Source organism: Jaculus jaculus, chromosome 17 (assembly GCF_020740685.1).
Source record: "Jaculus jaculus isolate mJacJac1 chromosome 17, mJacJac1.mat.Y.cur, whole genome shotgun sequence".
NCBI lineage: Eukaryota > Metazoa > Chordata > Mammalia > Rodentia > Dipodidae > Jaculus > Jaculus jaculus.
In genome coordinates this window covers 12,242,940-12,262,780 of record NC_059118.1, presented here as the reverse complement: position 1 = coordinate 12,262,780, position 19,841 = coordinate 12,242,940, and the positions used below count along the sequence as shown (strand labels likewise).

The 19,841-nt window shown below is 43.2% G+C and overlaps 1 protein-coding gene across 2 annotated transcripts in view; it reads right to left on the bottom strand.

Moving 5' to 3' along the window:
- Positions 1-6,055: 6,055 nt before the first annotated feature.
- The window catches only part of LOC101603901 (programmed cell death 6 interacting protein), an 82,289-nt gene continuing 68,503 nt past the window's right edge, over positions 6,056-19,841 (bottom strand). For both annotated transcript variants that reach the window (XM_045136290.1, XM_045136292.1), the window contains exons 16-18: positions 12,484-12,607; positions 11,166-11,347; positions 6,056-9,450 (exon numbers count right to left, since the gene is read on the bottom strand). In XM_045136290.1, coding sequence (XP_044992225.1) covers positions 9,276-9,450; positions 11,166-11,347; positions 12,484-12,607 — 481 coding nt within the window. In that variant the 3' untranslated portion in view covers positions 6,056-9,275. The remainder of the gene's footprint in view (positions 9,451-11,165; positions 11,348-12,483; positions 12,608-19,841) is intronic.

Genomic DNA, 19,841 nt, shown 5'->3' with positions numbered 1-19,841 from the left:
TTCTCTCTTGCTCTCTCTCCCTCTCCCTCTTTCTCTCTCTCAAATAAATAAATAGAATATATTTTTTAATTAAATTAAAATTTTTTATAGGCTACAGAGATGGCTTAGCGATTGAGGTGTTTGCCTGAAAAGCCAAAGGATCCAGGTTTGGTTCCCCAGGACCCACATAAAGCCAGATGCACAAGGTGGCACATGCATCTGGAGTTCATTTGCATGGCTAGATGCCCTGCTCCCCCATAAATAAATAAAAATATTTTTTAAAGTAAATAAAAGTGGATAAAATTGTTCCAGGGATATGGCTTGGTGGAGCAGTCACTTGCTATAGACTTGAAGTCCTGAGAGCCCCAGCAGCCACAGAAACATGTGGGTACAGCCACACACCTCTGTAGCCCCGTCCAGTATGGAACAGATACTACAGAGTGGCTGTGGCTCACAAAAACCAAAGCTCGGGCTGGAGGGATAGCTTAGCACTTAAGGTATTTGCCTGCAAAGCCCAAGGACCCAGGTTCAATTCCCCAGGACTCACGTTAGCCAGATGCACAAGGTGGCGCATGCATCTGGAGTTTGTTTGCAGTGGCTGGAGGCCCTGGTGTACCCATTCTCCCTCTCTCTCTCTCTCTCTCTCTCTCTCTCTCTCTCTCTCTCTCCCTCTCTCTCTCTCTCTCTCTCCTTCTTTCTCTGTCAAATAAATAAAAATAAAATATTTAAAAAACCAAAGCTCCTTGTTTGGGTAGAGAGTCCATCTCAAGGAAGTGTCTGGATGGGTAATAGAGGAAGGACATCCAATATACCCTGGCTTCCCTGTGAGGGCTCCTGAACATACATCCCTGTGAGGGCTCCTGCACATACATCCCATGTACACACACCACATGCTGCAACACGTGCAAACCAAATGGGTAAAATGTCAAAAGAAAAAAATCGGGTTGGAGAGATGGCTTAGTGGTTAAGGCACATGCCTGCAAAGCCAAAGGATCCCAGTTCGATTCTTCAGGTCCCACATAAGCCAGGTGCACGAGGTGGCGCATGTGTCTGGAGTTCGTTTGCAGTGAGTGGCCTGGCGCACCCATCCTCACTCACTCTCTGTCTATCTCTTTCCTCTCTCTCTAACGAATAAGTAAATAAACAAATAAAATCTTTTTTTTTTAAGAAAAAAAAATCTCATCAAAGAAAGTGACACAATAGCAAATGAGACGCTCAACTTCTTCAATGGACTACAAATTCAAAATTATGTAATACTACACACAATACCAAATGCTGGCAAAAATCAAGAGAAACGCTGATGAAGAGCTCTCATAAGGGGCTGGAGAGATGGCTCAGTGGTTAAAAAGACACTTGCTTTCAAAGCCTGACGGCCTGGGCTCAATTCCCTAGTACTCACGTAAAGAAAGCCAGCTGCAAGAAGTGGTGAATGCACCTGGAATTTGCAGTGGTAGAAGGCCCTGGTGCGGACCATACTCCCATTTTCTGCCTCTCTCTGATTCTCTCAGATAAATAAGTAAATAAAATATTGAAAAAGGAAAAAAAAAATTTCTCATACCTTGGTAGTAGGAATGCAACGTGGTATAGATGTTTAGGAAATAGCAGTTCCCCAGACACCTTGAAACTAGACAGCCACACAGACCTGCACAAGAACATTTCCTTATAACTATCAAAATCTGGGAGCAGGACTGGAGTGATGGCTTAAGGCCAAAGGACCCCAGGTTGATTCTCTAGGACCCACCTAAACCAGATGCACAAGGTGGCACATGCATCTGGAGTTCGTTTACAGTGGCTAGAGGACCTGGTGTGCCCATTCTCAACCTCTCTCTCTTTCTCTCTCATAAATAAATAAATAAAAGTGTTTTTTTTTTTTAATCTGGAAGCAATCAAGATGTCTCTCAAAAGATGAGGGGCTGATATCCGAACTGTGGTATCTCCCTTAAACCCATACAATGGAATGTTACTCACCAGTAAAAAGAGATGTGTTTTAAAAAAAGAAATTCAAAGGGGAAAGTGTGGGGGTGGGGGAGGGAGGGAAATACCATGGGATATTTTTTTATAATCATGGAAAATGTTAATAGAAATTTAAAATTTAAAACAAAATAAATAAATACAAAAAAAAAAAGAAAAGAAAAAGAAAGAGATGTGCTATCAAGCCACGAATGGGCATGGAAGACAGACAGACACCAGGAAGTCAGCCGGAAAATGTTATACGCTGGGATTCCAACTGTGCGTCAAAACCACAGAGGCAACATCAGTGGTGGCCAGGAGTGGAGGGGAAGTGAGGAGATGAAACACAGGAGATTTTCAGGACTGTGGAACATTCTGCATGTTGCTATAGCGATGGGTGCATGGTGAGAAGCATTTGGCCAAAAAGTGTGCAGAATAAAGTATGAGCCCTAAAGTGAACTATGGACTTTTAAAAAAATACTTTATTTAAGGCAGGTGTGGTGGTGCACACCTTTAATCCCAGCATTTGGGAGGCAGCGGTAAGAGAATCACTTCAAGGCCACCCTGAGACTACATAGTGAATTTCAGGTCAGCCTAGGCTACAGTAAGAACCCTACCCTGAAAAAAATTTTTAACATTTATTTACGGATTTATTTCAGAGAGAATGGGCACACCAGGGCCTGTAGCCACTGCAAATGCACTCAAGATGAATACGCCATCTTGTGCATCTGGCTTTATGTGGGCACTGGGGAACTGAACCTGGGTCCTTAGGCTTTGCAGGCAATCTCCTTAACCACTAAGCCATCTCTCCAGCCCAAAGTATAGACTTTTAATATGTATTAGTTCAGTAACTGCAATCAGTAAACCATACCAATGCAAGATGTTAATAGGAGAAATTCAGGGGTAAAGCCTGGGGGTGTTAAATAGAAATGCCTTGTATTTTCTGCTCAATTATCTATACATGTACAAATGCTGTACAAAGGAACCCTTATATAATGCTGTGGGAATACAAATTAATTCAGCCTTTATTGAAGTCAGTGTGGATTCCTCAACTTAAAATAGAATTACCATATGATCCATCCCACCATACCACTCAGGGACATACCCAAAGTGATCTAAGTATAGAATCATGATGCTGGTAATACCCATGTTTATGACGGCACTATTCACAAGTTATGGAATCATGCTGGGTGACCATCACTAGATTAATGAGTGGATGTATTCAGCCATCAAGAACAAAATTATGCCATTTGCTGGAAAATGGAACTAGAGATCATGTTGAACAAAATAAAAAACTTTTATATGTAGAAGCCAATTTAAAAATACATATATATGAGGACTGGAGAGAAGGCTTAGTGGTTAAGGAGACTACCTGCAAAGCCTAAGGACCAAGGTTCAATTCCCCAGGACTCATGTAAGTCAGATGCACTAGGTGGTGCATGCATCCAGAGTTCATTTGCAGTGGCTAGAGGCCCTGGTGTGCCCATTCTCTCTCTCTCTCTCTCGCTTTCTCTCTCTCTCTCAAATAAAAATTTAAAAAATATATTTGAGGGCTGGACAGATGGCTTAATGGTTAAGGCACTTGCCCGCAAAGCCTAAAACCTCATGGTCCAGTCTCCAGGTCCCACATAACCAGATGCAGTGACGCACACATGCAATGTTGCACATGCACACAAGGGGGCGCATGAATATGGAGTTGGTTCACAGTGGCTGAAGGCCCTGGCGCATCCATTCTCTCTCTCTCTCTCTGTCTCTCCCTCAAAATAAATAATAAAAATAAAAATGTTTTTTTAAAAAAGGAGTATTTAGTTCCCAAATCCTTGCTCCTGAAAGGAGGGGTCAGAAGGAAATGGCAGATGGTATGATCAAAGCACAATAATATAAACATATGAAAATGGCACAATGAAACCCATTATTTTGTGTAATTTACATTAAAAGGAGGGGGAAAGATGAACATATTTCACTACCCCTTCTCTGACCAACTGATTATCAAAATCTTATTGATCCTTACCAAAAATTCACCCCCCCAAAATGGCTCTTGGGCTTAGCAGTTAAGGCATTTGCCTGCAAAGCCAAAGGACCTAGGTTCGATTCCCCAGGACCCACATTAGCCAGATGCACAAGGGGGCACATGTGTCTGGAGTTCGTTTGCAATGGCTGAAGGCCCTGGCATGCCTGCCCCCCCCCCCTTCCTCTGTCAAATAAATAATATTTTAAATGGCTGAGGAAAACATCCCAAAGAACTATTGCAAACCTTAAATTCTGAAGTTGACAGCTATTTTTAAAAAGCAAAGTTAGGGCTGGAGAGATGGCTTAGCGGTTTTAAGTGCTTGCCTGTGAAGCCTCAGGACCCCGGTTCAAGGCTCAATTCCCCAAGACCCACGTCAGCCAGATGCATAAGCCAGATGCAAGCACGCATCTGGAGTACATTTGGCTGGAGGGCCTGGCATGCCCATTCTCTCTCTCTATCTGCCTCTTTCTCTCAATGTCTGTCGCTCTCAAATAAATAAAATTAAAAAAAAAAAAAGCAAAGTTAAATGAAGCCAGGTGCAGGCCTGTAATACCAGCACTTGGCTACATAGTGAGATTGAGGCCAGTCTGAGCTACATGAGATCCTGTCTCCAAAATAAAATTTAAAAAATTTAAAAAAATATTTTCAGGGGGGCTGAAGTGATGGCTTAGCGGTTAAGTGCTTGCCTGTGAAGCCTAAGGGGTCTGGTTCAAGGCTTGATTCCCCAGTACCCACATAAGCCAGATGTACAAGGTGGCACAGGCATCTGGAGTTCGTTTGCAGGGGCTGGAAGCCCTGGCGTGCCCATTCTCTATCTATCTGCCTCTCTCTCTCTCTCTTGTCGCTCTCAAATAAATAAATAAAAATAAACAAAAATAAGTCAGGTGTGGTGGCACATGCCTTTAATCCCAACACTTAGGAGGCGGAGGTAGGAGGATCGCTGCGAGCTCAAGGCCACCCTGAGACTACGAAGTAAATTCCAGGTCAGCCTGGGCTAGAGTGAGACTCGACCTCAAAAAACCAAAAAATAAATTATATATATATATATATACATACACACATACACATACATACACACACACACACACACACACACACACACATATAAAATGGAGGCTGGGCATGGTAACACACACCTTTAAACCCAGCACTTGGGAAGCTTAAGTAGGAGGATCACCATGAGTTCGCGGCCACCCTGAGACTAGAGTAAATTCCAGATCAGCCTGGGCTACAACACCCTAGCTGGAAAAAATTGGAGGCCAGCTGTGGTGGTGCATGCCTTTAATCCCAGTACTTGGGAAGGACAGGTAGGAGGATCACTGTGAGTTCAATGCCAACCTGGAACTACAGAGTGAGTACCAGTTCAGTCTGGGCTACAGTGAGACCCCATCTCAGAAAAACCAAAAAGAAAAATTATATGTAAATAAAAATTGGGGCTGTAGAGATGGATCAGCAGTTAAGGCACTTGGCTGCAAAACCTAAGGACCTGGGTTTAATTCCCCAGTGCCCACGTGAAACCAGATGCTCAATGTGGCACATGTGTCGAGTTCGTTTACGGTGGCTAAAAGCCCTGGTGCACTCATTCTTTTTTCATCTCTCTCTAAAGTAAATATTAAAAAAGAAAAAAAAATTCCGTGTGAGGAAGGCATCTAGACGTTAAAACCTGGGTAATTTTTTAAAGCGGTGGACAAATGGGAATTTATTTTCTACTTTAGCCTTTGAACCCCATAGGTAGGAATGTGTGGAACTAGTATGGAATGAGCTTGCATGTCTAATTAAGTGTTTTGTAAACAACATGGTTGCTGGGATCAAAGGCATGCATGCGCCACCACAAAAAAAAAAAAAAAAAAAAAAAAAAAAGACCAGGCATGGTGGCGCATGCCTTTAATCCCACTAAGGGACTGCCAAGAGTTCAAGGCCACCCTGAGACTACATAGTGAATTCCAGGTTAGCCTGGGGTACAGGGAAACACTGCCTCAAAGAAAACACTTTTGTAGTCCCATACCATAGTCAGAAGGTGTTTTGATTTCCCAACCCTCTATGTGTCAAATGAACCACAGAAGCCACACTGCTGAGGGATAAACACTTTAAATGAGAATCCACACGACAAGGAAGTAAGAATCTTCCAACTTTTATTTCTAGGACACATTCATCTGGAATCTTTATTTCTTTACAATTTCCCCCTTAAGAGAAATGAATACAATAAAAAATATAATCCAACTACCATCAATGTTTGTAACCAGAAAAAAATCTAAAATCTCTGGTGTGATAATATAGGATTTTTCTTTAAAAAATAGAAGCTTCATACCAGAAATAAAGCCTGAATATTCTCTTTCTTTAAAAATATAGTTTTCCTTCTTTGCTCTTCCATGTAAATCTCACAGCCACTCAAAGTCTGTGTTGAAGCCAGCAACTGCGGCGTGAGAGCAGGGGCCCGGCCGGCTTTCATCCTGCTCCCTCCTACGAGTCAGCTAACAGAAGACGTTACAGACACGAGGTGTGAGTCTTCAGGACACACTCTTCATAAAAATTCATCACCATCCCCACTTGCAAGCTGAAGCGAACAGTTCACAAATCGTCTTTGATCCTGCTCGTGAAATCAAAAAACGCATACAAAGCACTCTTGCAAACTAGAAGGCATTTGTTAAATGTTTTCACTTAAGAAGGCTGCTGACTGGGACGCACTGGGGAAGGGAGACTATGAAACTCCTTCTTCCTCCGCCCCTCCCACCCACCATGTCCGGTCCCCACAGCTCCCTCCCAATGCGAGGATTTTTTTTTTTTTTTTGGCAGTCTTATAATTCTACAATTGGGACTTCCCAGTTGCGACTATAAGCTGCACAGACGTTGGGCTACCTCACAAACACTGGCTGTGGTGCAGTGGCGGATGAGGGGTGTAGGAATAGCTCTCCAGATCCATGCTTTGCCCCAGACCAGGAACGAGAAACAGAAGATGGCTTTCCCTGAACAGACAGCTTCAGTTGAAGAGTAATCCAGGCCATGAAAGGAGTCCAAAGCCCAACATAAATAGCCTGGGATGGGCTCCTTACTTTAAGAAGGCAACAGAAAAGCTTAATTATAAACACGGGATAACACACCTGAGCCCCAGAGCAGAGCCCTCCCCTATCTGCAAATAAACAGCATCCTTTACTGTAACTTTTTTAGGACACAGAAAGCTACACAAATGTTTCGGGTTTGGTAACACATCTCCCCCTGTAAGGGCTGCCTTCTAATCCGCCAGAATGTAGAGTAAGCGTCAAGTAAGCTGTCCGTGTCCGCTTATGAAGCTAGCAGGCAGCTGAGGAGGGCCAGGCCTAGCGTGAGTCCACAGCATCGAGCACTGGTGACCACAAGAACAGCGACAGTAACCTAAAGGACTTGAGAACTGAACAGAGAAGGGTCTGCTAAAGAACTGAGCTCACAGGCTGATGGGAGGAGCTGCCCCAGGGACTGGGAACCCCCAAGCCCACCTTCTGTGGCTCGGTGGGCGCAGCCCAGCTCCGCCCCTGCTCCTATTAGCCCTCACAAGCACTTACCCTCTAGTGCCCTCTTTCCCCAAGAGAATATTCAGGCCAACTGTTTTGTTTTGTCTTCCTGTTTCTGCACTAGTAAGAGCTGTAGACTAGCACGCTGGAGACCCTAACTCGCGGTGTCTCAGGTCAGTGTGACACCTCGGTGGGGAATAAAGAACTACATGCCGTTTACAGAGGAGTTAAACGAGCCCAGCTCACAGTGGGAGGAATACAGGTATTGAAACTTAGCAACAAATCATTAAAAAGGTTATTTTTGTCAAAGTTTAACGACTGGGCTTTAAAACCACCAACAGTATTCCAGGTAACCAGTCACTTATATTGAATTAACATGTCTGTATTTTCTACATACAACAACAAAGTAAGATTCTTTAAAATATACATATATTTTAACCCAACCTACTTCCTTTTACAATCATATATTCAGTCTAACATTTAAAATATAAGTTTAAATTATCAATGAAGCCAACAGTACACCAAATGACAGTATCACTTAAATGAAATAATAATGCAAGAAAAAGTCAACATTGAACTCAAAGTAAACACAGGTTCATTAGAAATCTGCTCATCACCTAGTGTGTTCAGAAGTGACCGCACAAAGCACAGACCCCACAGAGACAGTGGGAATGCGCGGCCTTCAAGTCTGCTCACTCGTAAAGCATCTTCCAGGACTTTTGCTGACACTTAAGACAGTAGCTCTCCTTAGAGCAGAGTCGAGTGTTAGGTACGCAGCCTTTTCCAGAACTGTCTATGCTCCCAACGATGGTTCTTGTGGTCCCTAATCTTTTAGGAGCAAAAACAAGAAAACAGATAGGGCTAAGATCTACTCCAACGCGTTGTGCATGAAATGTTACAGGGTCAGTGAAGTGGGACAGAATCAAGGGCGCAGCAAAGTTCTCCAAGCAGTCCCACTGCATCACAGCACTGCCAACGACCTCTGTTTATTTAACCAGATTAGGAAAAGAAAACTGAATTATTGGAATTGGCATCAATTTCTTGGAGAAGCTAACAATAAAACATTAAATGTTATATTTATTTGAAGAATCTTTGGTAACAACTGTGTTTCTTCCACATCATAGAACTTTTCAAAATAAATGTCAAAGTTAATTTTCCAGTCAGCTTATGAAAGATAAATTACAGCGCTATGCTCTTGGTTTTCCCGTATCCTGTCCTGGGACCTGACCATCAACTCACACTGCTCACGCGTCCACACACAGGTGCTTAACCCGAGAACATACAGAGTGAGACACCAACACCAGAACGGGTTAGACAACAATGAGAATCAACGACAAAACGTAACAATGACCACTGTTCTCAAGTCATTTATTTTTAAATTATAAGATTTACAGTGCTTTGATTACTCAAAAATATCATTATTGAAATTAAACCAAATCAATACACCAAAAGAGAAAGAAAATGTTCCTTTCTTGAATATAAGTACTCAAACCATCTTTGAAAGTATCTGATGTTCCAACCGCATCTCATATAGAAAGTATGGTAATTTCAAATGTTTCACTTGCAGGTTTAATTTCTTCTCATTTTCAACTTTTATGAACCGCAATGTAATCTTTTGTTCAAGTCCTATTATACCTAGTGCACCTACTGCAGCAGCAGCAGAATCTCACATGTGCGATCGAATGTGGAACTGGGGCACAGCTTTTGGCTTTTAGCCGCAGACAGAAATTACACACTGAATTCAGTCCAGTCAAGCATGTGACATTAACCAGAGCGTGGAGTTTAGCGCTTATTGCCGAGTTGGTGTTTCTCTCCCTCTGAACTGAACCAGTGAGGTCTGAGCAGAAGTATTACTGCTGTGGGTAGTAAGACTGCTGTGGGGGCTGAGGGAAGGGGTAGGAGGGCTGCTGGGGCCCTGGGTATGGAGCCTGTCCGGGGCTCTGGTGGTATACTGGTGGATATGGCATGTTATACTGGCCGTACGCATAGGGATTGTAGCCCATGGGCATGGGCATTTGGCAATACCTGATGGTGAGAAAAAAAACACAGAGTTGGTAAATACTATAACATGAAACATACACATTAACTATGCTAAAGACAATTTTTTTTAATGAAAGCTATTTTCCTCTGTTTTTGTTTTTGGAGGTAGGGTTTTGCTCTAGGCCAGGCTGACCTGGAATTCACCTTGTAGTCTCAGGATGGCCTCGAACTCAGGGCGATCCTCCTACCTCTGCCTCCCAAGTGCTGGGATTAAAGGCATGCGCCACCATGCCCGGCTTCATTTTTCTCTATTTTTAATCTTCTAGAAGACAGTAGAGAGGCAAAGGAACTGTTTCAAGGTACTTAGAGAAAAGCATCTGTGCCACTAATTAAAATCAAAGATCAAATCTTCAATTCTATCTGGCAAATAATGATGTTGAAAGAATATTAAATATTCAACTATTAAAGAATGAAAATAGAGGTTGTTTGAATGAGGCAAATCCAATTCTCTCAGCATGTTCCTGTTCTGCGGGTTAGTGTCCACTGCAGCGCACACGGATGTGCTGCTGACAAGGAGACCCTGCAAGGCTCAGCGCGGTCAGCGACTCCACATCTGCAGACAGGAGCGTGCGCTCTTCCTCCTCACATCTCAGTCATCCATGGTACATCTGAACCACAGGCACCCACACTGTCTTCCCTCACCCCTACACTTTCTCGTCTCGTACTAGCGGCTGAGTCATGAAGAGAATGTAGTACCTGGATTTTTAAAATTAAGAAATTACTACAGGGGGCTGGAGAGATGGCTTAGTGGTTAAGTGCTTGCCTGTGAAGCCTAAGGACCCTGGTTCAAGGCTCAATTCCCCAGGACCCATGTTAGCCAGATGCAAAGGGGGCGCATGCATTTGGGGTGGCTGCAGTGGCTGGAGGCCCTGGAGTGCCCATTCTCTCTCTCTCTCTATCTGCCTCTTTCTCTGTCACTTCCAAATAAAGAAAGGAAGAAAGAAAAAGAAAAAACTACAAAGTATGGTGGCTGGACATATAGCTCAGTGGTAAGAGATCCTAAATTCCATGCCCAGTGCCACAAAAATGAATAGGTAAAAATGAAAACAGGGCAGGAGAGATGGCTTATCAGTTAAGGTGTTTGCCTGAAAAGCCTAAGGATCCAGGTTCAACTCTCCAGATCCCATGTAAGCCAAATGCACAAAGGTGAGGCAAGCGCAAGGCCACACATGCCCACTAGGGGGCACAAGTGTCTGGAGTTCAGTTTCAGTGGCTGAGGCCCTGGCCAATTTTCTCTCTCAAATTTAAAAACAAATTAATTTTTAAAAAAATGAAAACAAATTTCCACAAAAAGAAAGCTAGCCTTTAAGAGCATCCCATAGCTATATTTATTTCTACTCAACAGTTTGTCAAATGCCAAAATTTCAAGGTACAGGCACATAAATGAGGCCTTATCAGTCTTTCTCCCCTCAGCTCAAAATAGTACCCGTCCATAACCTAAATAAAGGTGACAAGGGAAAATATTAAATCCCACACAGAAGAAACGTGTTTAATACAAATGTAACATGCAAAACCTAAGAATATACACTAATGAGGCCTAGGAAAATGGCTATTCAACTTCTAGAGTAGATACGTACAGTGTGATGTTAATCTCTGGGTAAGCTGACTGTGACCACACTTCTGTTTAGAGGCCCCTGGCTTTAACAGATTAAGAGCTAGAAACATTAGACAACGCGAGATATATGTTGCTGCTGCCTTACCCGGGATATCCTGGGTAGGTAGGGTATGGTGGTCCCTGGGCCTGCGGCGGGGGGGCAGAGCCAGAGGACTGTGGTGGAGGGGGTGCGGCAGCCCCAGCCCCGGCAGGAGCAGCAGCAGGAGGCACTCGATTTGCTGGAAGCACAGGAGGTGGAGGCCGTGCTGGGGGCTGGGGTTTAGCAGGCTAAAAGAGAAAATATACACGGATTACAAAATGTTTCACATGACTCCCAATCACTACTAACTAAAATAAAGTCCAGATACTCGAGCACCCATCCAAATATACCTCTAAGTCCTATTCTTTACTACTGGCTCACTACTCTAGAAATGCATCTTGGTGGGTGAGTAACACTCCAACTTCTAAAGAGCCACAGCTCTTTTCCTGATGCACACCACCTACCACCTGATACTGCTTCCCACCACCTCCACACACTGCTTCCCAACACCTAATACTGCTTCCTACCACCTTGCCATACTGCTTCCTACCACCTAATCGTATCTGCTTCCACCAGTGATTCCACTTGAGGTGGGAAGAAGCAAGGTAAGGCTTCTTACTGGGATCTCCTTCCAGTTCCCAAGTTCTTTTCATAAAAATCTTTAAACACCTATAAACTTTAAAAAAAAAAAATGTAGTATAGACAGGCTTGGTGGTGCACGCCTTTTATCCCAGCTCTCAGGAGGCCGAGGTAGGAAGATCGCTGTTAAGTTTGAGGCCACCCTGAGACTACATCGTGAATTCCAGGTCAGCCTGAGCTAGAGTGAGACCCTACCTTGGGGGGGGGGGGGGGAGACAACCCCAAGTGTCTCATAATCACATCTCATGCTCTAACACATTCAACTGTTTCCTAATAGCACTGCAACTTACTGCATCATTGTATTCACTGTGTACAGAAAGTTGGGGTTTTTCTTCAAAGTTAATTCTTTTTGTGTGTGTGTGTGCGCACACGCACACTTGTGCACAGCCATGCATGCCTACACACACTCGCCACAGTGTACGTGCTGAGGTCAAAGGGACGACCCCATCTACCTTGTCTGAGGCAGAGCTTTCTGCTTGCTGCCCAGCGACCCTCCTGTCTCCCCTCCCATCTCATTAAAGGATTAGACACTCACAGCCTCAGCGATGGCTTTACACAGGTCCCGGAGATGGACGCTTTTGCCCACTGAGCCATCTCCGCGGTCACAGGAAGTTATTTCTAAGGACTTGATTACACTCCCTCAGCAACATGCTGCAACTACCTCACATGGGGTGACTGCTGGTTCCCAAAGGCAAACTGCCTTCAATGCCAATGCCCACCATGGCTGAGCACGGGGCTGACTCACCGGCATGGTTCTTGGGGCTGGAGTTGGAGGAGCGGGTGCGTGTCCTGCTGCAGGAGAGGACTGATACGCAGGGGTGGGGATTGAAGGCGCACTGGGTTCTCTGGCAATGCTTTGCTGCAAGTCTCTTGGTAAAGACGGAGTGGTACAACAAAATACAATGAAAAACATCAATGCAGACAAAACAGAAGATCTGTTGTTTTCTTCATGTAAGAAGAAAAAAATGGCCCCCAAGTAATGACAGTATGTTAGAATATATAACTTTTTTTTTTTTCAAGGTAGGGTTTCACTCTAGCCCAGACTGACCTGCCCAGCCATCATGCCCAGCCCTGATTTTTTTTAATTACTTGTGTGTATGTACATACGTGGGGAAGCATACATGTGTCACAGCACATGTGTGGAGGTCTGAGGACAGCCTTGGGAAGCTCCTCTCCTTCCACTCACCAGACAGCTTCTCTGGCTGTGCTGCTGTTGTTGACTGCAAACATCTGGGCTTGCCTAGCTCTGCCTGCTGCTGTGGAGGACAGTGTAATTCCAGGCACGGGCTCTACTGAGCATCCGGCTCTATGCAGGCACTGGGGAGGACTGTACCCAGGTCAACAGGCTTGCAACTAACCAGTGAGCCATCTCCCCAACCCCTCTCCTCCTGACTGGAAAATAGATCTTTCTTTCTACAGTTTCACAAAATGAAGACTTATCTTTAATTATATTTCTGGAAATTAGGAAAGAAGGTAATTTTTTCAGACATCTTAGTTACAACTCAAGGACCATATTAATTATCAAATAGCCTTAAAGAGTTGTCCATGCCTAGCAAGGGTTATTAAAAACAACACAGCCCCTCCAAAAATTATTACAGGGCTGGGGCGATGGCAAAATGCATTACAAATCTAAAATCTATTCAATCATCTTGCTAGTGCTTTATTCAGTGTACTTTAAAATACAGGGTAAACATCCACTCTCAAATGAGCACAACTACAATGATGAATCAGTCATTGCAGATACAAAGAAAATTAATATATTACCTTCATCAATAGAAAACACCCAATATAAGTAAACAAGTGCTTACAAGATACACAAGAAATTTCTAGTCAGTGTGAAAATTCTAAAGGGTCTGATTTTGAAATATCTAAAAAATATGCATACAAAGTGCCACACAGGACCTTTCTTTTCCTTTGATAAACTCCAGTAAACACTATACATTTATAGGGCAAATGAGAACTTTTTCTTTCCTTCCTTCTTTCTTTTCTTTTTTCTTCCTTCCTTCCTCCCTCCCTACCTCCCTCTCTCTTCTTCCTTCCTTCCTTCCTTCCTTCCTTCCTTCCTTTCTTTCTTTCCTTCCTTCCTTCTTTCTTTCTTTTATTTTTTTTAAGTTTTTCGAGGCAGGGTCTCTCTCTAGCCCAGGCTGACCTGCTGGAATTCACTATGTAGTCTCACCATGGCCTCAAACTCACAGCAATCCTACCTCTGCCTCCCGAGTGCTGAGATTAAAGACACGTGCCACCATGCCAACTACAAATGAGAATTTTCTACACACTAATGTATAAAAATCAAAGCTATTAAGTCATAAGCAGAATAATGTAAAAAAATAAATGCCACCACAATCCTATGCCCATCAACCACCACTATTGACAGTAGTGCTTTAAATTATTTGTGAAAATAAAATAAAATACAGAATAAACATCCATTATTTTAACCCTAAGTCTTTGATGGAAGTTTTCAACAAAGAGATAATTTAAAACTCTAAGTTTCTATGAAAAGGCCTAAGTGAGGTCAGAGGAAGAGATTGAGTAAAGGAAAGGTGGAGGGAGGGCTAATCAAAATCTAAGAGGATATAAATAAGTCATATGGAAACCTACTTTTTTGAACAATGGAACTCACAGGAGCCATAGATTGTTACTAGAAAATTTTCAGTGCCAGGGATGGGATACCTTCCAGTGAGTTTTGTTGGCCAGGGAGGTCCCTGATGCCCCCACACGTTACAGGCATTGCCAAGGCCCTTGGTTTCCCACCAGGAATAAATGGTAAGACCCTATTGCTGAAGACTCCACATACTTGGGCTACAAGGCCACTGAGAAATCCTGCTGGAACTGAGCTGATAACCTCTTTCATGTAGACCAGCTAACAGAAAGCTGGAAGAAGCCACTCTGCATGTAGTTCAATGGGCAAGATCACCAACGAAGATACTCAACAGTGGATACCATAAGCCTTATATTTGGCCATCCAGGCTAAATGAGCCAACGGGTGCAATAGTGGCATGTCTGTTATGGGGGAAACCAACTGCCCTCTCATTTGACTGGAGGCCCATTCCATGGGAGGGAATACATCCCTGATACTGAAAACAACAGAGGTAACGTCTGCTGCTGTCTGGCTAAATGTATATACTATGCTCATCAAACTACCCAGTAAGCACTTCTCTTAATGTTCATACCCATACATTAATGCTACTCTCACTTTTGGTAAAGAACCTTCTCTTTTCAAATGGCAGTGACCTTGGGATGACTCAGAAGGCATCATGATGCTGGGAAGAAGTGACGGAAGTGCTCAGCACTGAAACATCTCTATCACAACTTCCAAGGCTCAGGGTCCATTGCAGAAGAGGTGGCAGGAAAGAATGTAAGAGCCAAAGGAAGGGTAGGACTCCTTACAACGTGCTCCTCCAGACACAAAATGGCCTGGATATCCATGACCTCACAGCGCCTGATACTAACTACACAAGACCATCATAATAGGTGGAAAAGATCATGACATCAAAATAAAAGAGACTGATTGAGAGGAGAAGGGATATGATGGTGTGGAGTTTCAAAGAGGAAGGTGGGGAGAGGGAGGATATTACCATGGGATATTGCATACAATCATGGAAGTTGTTATTAAAAAAATTAATTAATTTTAAAAAGTTATTTCAAAAGGCCTTAAGAGGAAAAGTGGTCATATTAAAAGTGCTATGGTAAGGACAATAAAAGTTTTGTTAGTTAAAAAAAAATCGAAGTTTCTAAGTAATTGATATATTTATTTTACAGAATGGTTTACTCACCAAGGAAATGAAAATTAAGACCACAATGTGTTAACTCCACACAGCCATCAGAATATGACTAATGGGATAAACAAGGAACAACAGAATGCTCACATATTGTCACAGGACTAGCGACTCTGGAAACGCGAGTGGCAGTATCAACTGAAGCTGACCACACCCAAGGACCCAGCAGCACCAAGGTAAACGCCCAGGAGCACTGCACAGGGACTCTCCTCAAAAGCCAGTGCTACCAGAGATGGCAAGCACAGAGCAAGAGTCATGAGACTCCTGGGAGGTAGACAGCCAAAGCTGAGGGTGCGATCTAAGTATGAAATACACACTGAGGGTGTAGGGGAAGTAAGGGTTATCTCACTCATAATTATTACACTGCTTTTATTTTTAACAAACTTTTTGGATATACTTGAAAATATTCAAATTACTTCAACTGTAGTGACTAGGGAATTTTACATATCATATATTACTATATAATATCTCACCATACAGATGCAAATGTACCTAACCAACCTCAGACATCCAATTTACTTCTATAATACCAGCAGTATTGGACAACTATACTTTACAACATTCATGACAACACTAGAAATGGCCCCAAACTAGAAACTAAAAAGGACAGTGTACAACATATTTACAAAATGAAGCACGTACATATGAGAATTAACACTCTAAACACAGGCTGGGCATGGTGGTGCATGCCTTTAATCCCAGAACTTGGGAAGCAAACGTAGGAGGATCAATGTGAGTTCAAGTCCTGGGACTACAGAGTGAGACCCTACCTTGAAAATAAATAAATAAAAGTATAAACACAACTAAAGAGATGAGTCTCTCAAATACAATGTTGACTGAATGAAAGCTAGTCACCAAAGAGCATGAAGAATTTGCCAGGCATAGCGGAACACGCCTTTAATCCCAGAACTCACTAGGAGGCAGAGGCAGGAGGAATGCTGTGAGTTCAAAGACACCCTGACACTGCACAGTGAATTCCAGGTCAGCCTAGGCTACAGCGAGACCCTGCCTTAAAACAAAAAAAAAAGCTCTGATTTTTCAAACCTCACTGAGTGTTTTTTGTTGTTGTTGTTTGTTTGTTTTTTTGGTTTTTCAAGGTAGGGTCTCACTCTAGCCCAGGCTGATCTGGAATTCACTGTGTATTCTCGGGGTGGCCTTGAACTCATGGTGATCCTCCTACCTCTGCTTCCCGAGGTCTGGGATCAAAGGCGTGCACCACCACGCCCAGCAATATCAAGCCTCATTGTTTTATATGGCCTACTTGTATATCACTCATTCCTCCATCCACCGTCAATAACTGAGCTGAAAGTACCTGAAAGGTGTAACTGTTTCTGAATTCACAGCACACAAAAATACAGATGTAGGGGGCTGGAGAGACAGCTTAGCAGCTAAGGCACTTGCCTGCAAAGCCTAAGGACGTCAGTTCGATTCCCCAGGACCCACATAAGCCAGATGCACATGGTGGCACATACATCTAGAGTTCATTTGCAGTGCTGTAGGCACTGGAGCTCCATTCTCTATCTGCCTCTTCCTTTCTCTCCCTCCCTCTTTCTCTCAAATAAATAAATAAATATTTTTTTAAAAAAAAAGAAATACAGATGCAGAAGGCTGGAGAGATGCCTCAACGGTTAAGGCACTTGCCTGCAAAGCCTAAGGTCTAGGGTGCAATCCCCCAGTGCCTACATAAAGCCAGATGTACAAAGTGGTGTATGCATCTGGAGTTCCTTTGTAGCAGCCAAAGGCCCCAGCCTGCCCATTCTCATTCATATTCTCTCCCCTTCTCTCTAATAAATAAATATTATTTTTTATTTCAGAGAGAAAGAGACAGAGACAGAGAGAGGCGGGAGGGGGAGAGAATGGGTGTGCCAGGGCCTCTAGTCACTGCAAATGAACTCCAGATGCGTGCACCAACTTTGTATCTGGCTTACATGGGTACTGGGAAATCAAACCTGGAGCCCTAGAGGCTTCGCACACAAGTGTCCTAACTGCTGTGCCATCTCTCTGCCCTAAAATATTTTTTTAAAAACAGAAATGCACTTCATAAAAATGAATTGTTCCCATAGCAAAAAAAAAAAAAAAAAAAAAAAAGAGGAGGAGGAGGAGGAAGAAGAAGAAAGAAGAAATAAATACACCTGTCAATAGGAAGACACAGCTTCAAAGTAGAGATGTGAAACATATAATATCTGATAATAAGAATTTGAGGGCTGGAGAGAGGACCTGAGCTCACATCCCCAGAACCCACATAAAAGCCAGATGCAGCAGCGAGCACTGGTAACCCTCCTATGGCGAGCTGAAAGCAGACAGAAGAATCCCCAGAATCTTGGAGGCATGAAAGCTTGACACATGAGACAGTGAGCAACAAGAGACCCTGCCTAAAAACAAGGTGGGCAGCAAGAACCAGTGCCCAAGGCTGTCCTGAGCTCCTCATGTGCACCATGGCACACACAACCACATTCACACAAACACATACCGTACACACAGAGGTAATTTTAAAAAATTGTAGCCAGGCATGGTGGTGCACACCTTTAATCCCAGCACTTAGGAGGCAGAGGTAGGAGGATAGCTAAGAGTTCAAGGCCACCCTGAGACTACATAGTGAATTCCAGGTCAGCCTGGGCTAGAGTGAAACCTACCTCAGGGAAAAAATAAAATAAAATAAAGCACATTATTGAATTTTCACATTTTGACCAACCTGGAAAATGTTATTTTAAAACAATTTTAATTTGCACTAATATCAAATGAAGGCTTTTTAAATATATTGAAAGGCTGAAGAGATGCCTTAGTGGTTAAAGCACTTGCCTATTAAGCTAAAGGACCCAGGTTTGATTCCACAGTACCCATGTAAGCCAGATGCATAAGGTGGTACATGTGTTTGGAGTTTGTTTGCAGTGGCTAGAGGCCCTGGCACACCTATTCTCTTTTTCTCTCTCTCTGCCTCTCTCCTTCTCAAATAAAAATAAATGAAAAAAAAAAAGTCACTTTTACAGGCAACAGCCTCAACCACTAAGCCATCTGCCCAGCCCTCTTTTTAAATATTTTTATTTATTACAGAAACACAGAAAGGTGTAAACTCAGTGACTGCATAGACAGAGAGAACACAACAGGGCCTCTTGCTACTGCAAACTGTAGATAGATGCATGTACACTTTGTTTCTGGCTTTATATGGGTACTGGGGAATTGAACCCAGGCCAGGAGGTACATTTAACTGCTGAGTCACTTTACTTCTCCATCTACAAAATTCATGTTCACGTAATTTTTGCAATTTTCTATGTGTTTTTCTTTACTATCAACTTCTAATTCTTTATAATAAGGCAAATTAGCCTTCTGCCTGTTAATAAGATCCAAATAGTGCTTTTCCAGTGTTTCATATCTTGTCTAAACCTATCATGTAGGAAAGTAGCTAATGTTCTAATTCACTGAGAAAAGTTGACTCATAATTTGCAATGTTGTATGGGTATTGTTTTACTCACAATTATCTAGTAAGTTTTTTAACAGCATGCTCATTTCTCACCATGACAAATACTGTGTGTGTGTGGGCACACGCGTGTGCATCAAGGCTAGTCAACTCTTCTACTGGTTGCAGGGCATGTAGGCGCCCCGTGCTGCTGCCCAGCTTTCTCAGAAGGCTCCTTCAGAAAGGGGCTTTGCTGGCTTTGAACAGTTCACCTGGTCTTCCCATGCTCTGTACGTACTTGTCTTGGACGAGGAACCTGGCTGCCGTTTCATGGACAAGGCTCCTGTTTGTAAGCACTTCCTGAGTTCTGCCACCTGAGCTGTTTTATTTTCACAGGAACCTCCCTGCCTACAAATACTTTATCTCTTTTCATCCTTTTAATTCCAGATGAAGCACCTAGTACTTTGGTTTTTTTGTTCTGTTTTGTCTTCTTGTTGTTGTTGTTTTCAAGGTAGGGTCTCACTCTAGCCCAGGCTTACCTGGAATTTACTCTGCAATTCCAGGCTAGCTTCAAACTTGCAGCAATCCTCTTATGTCTGCCTCCTGAGTGCTGGGATTAAAGGTGTGCACCACTCCTGGCTTGAACCTGCTATTTTATAAAACATGCAGAAGGGAGGCTGGAGAGATCAGTGGTGAGAGCACTTGCTGTGCAAGCATGGGGGCCTTAGTGTGTTCTCCAGCACCCTTGTAAAATGCTGGGGGCGGTGCACATTCCTGTAGCCCCAGTGTTGACAGGGCAGAGACAGAAAGCTTACTAGTGCTTTGCACACTCCAGTGACAGACTTGGTGTTAGGGAAACAAGGCAGAAGAACATTGTTCTATGGCCTCCACATGTGTGTGCATGGGGTACACATATCTGTGTACACACATGCA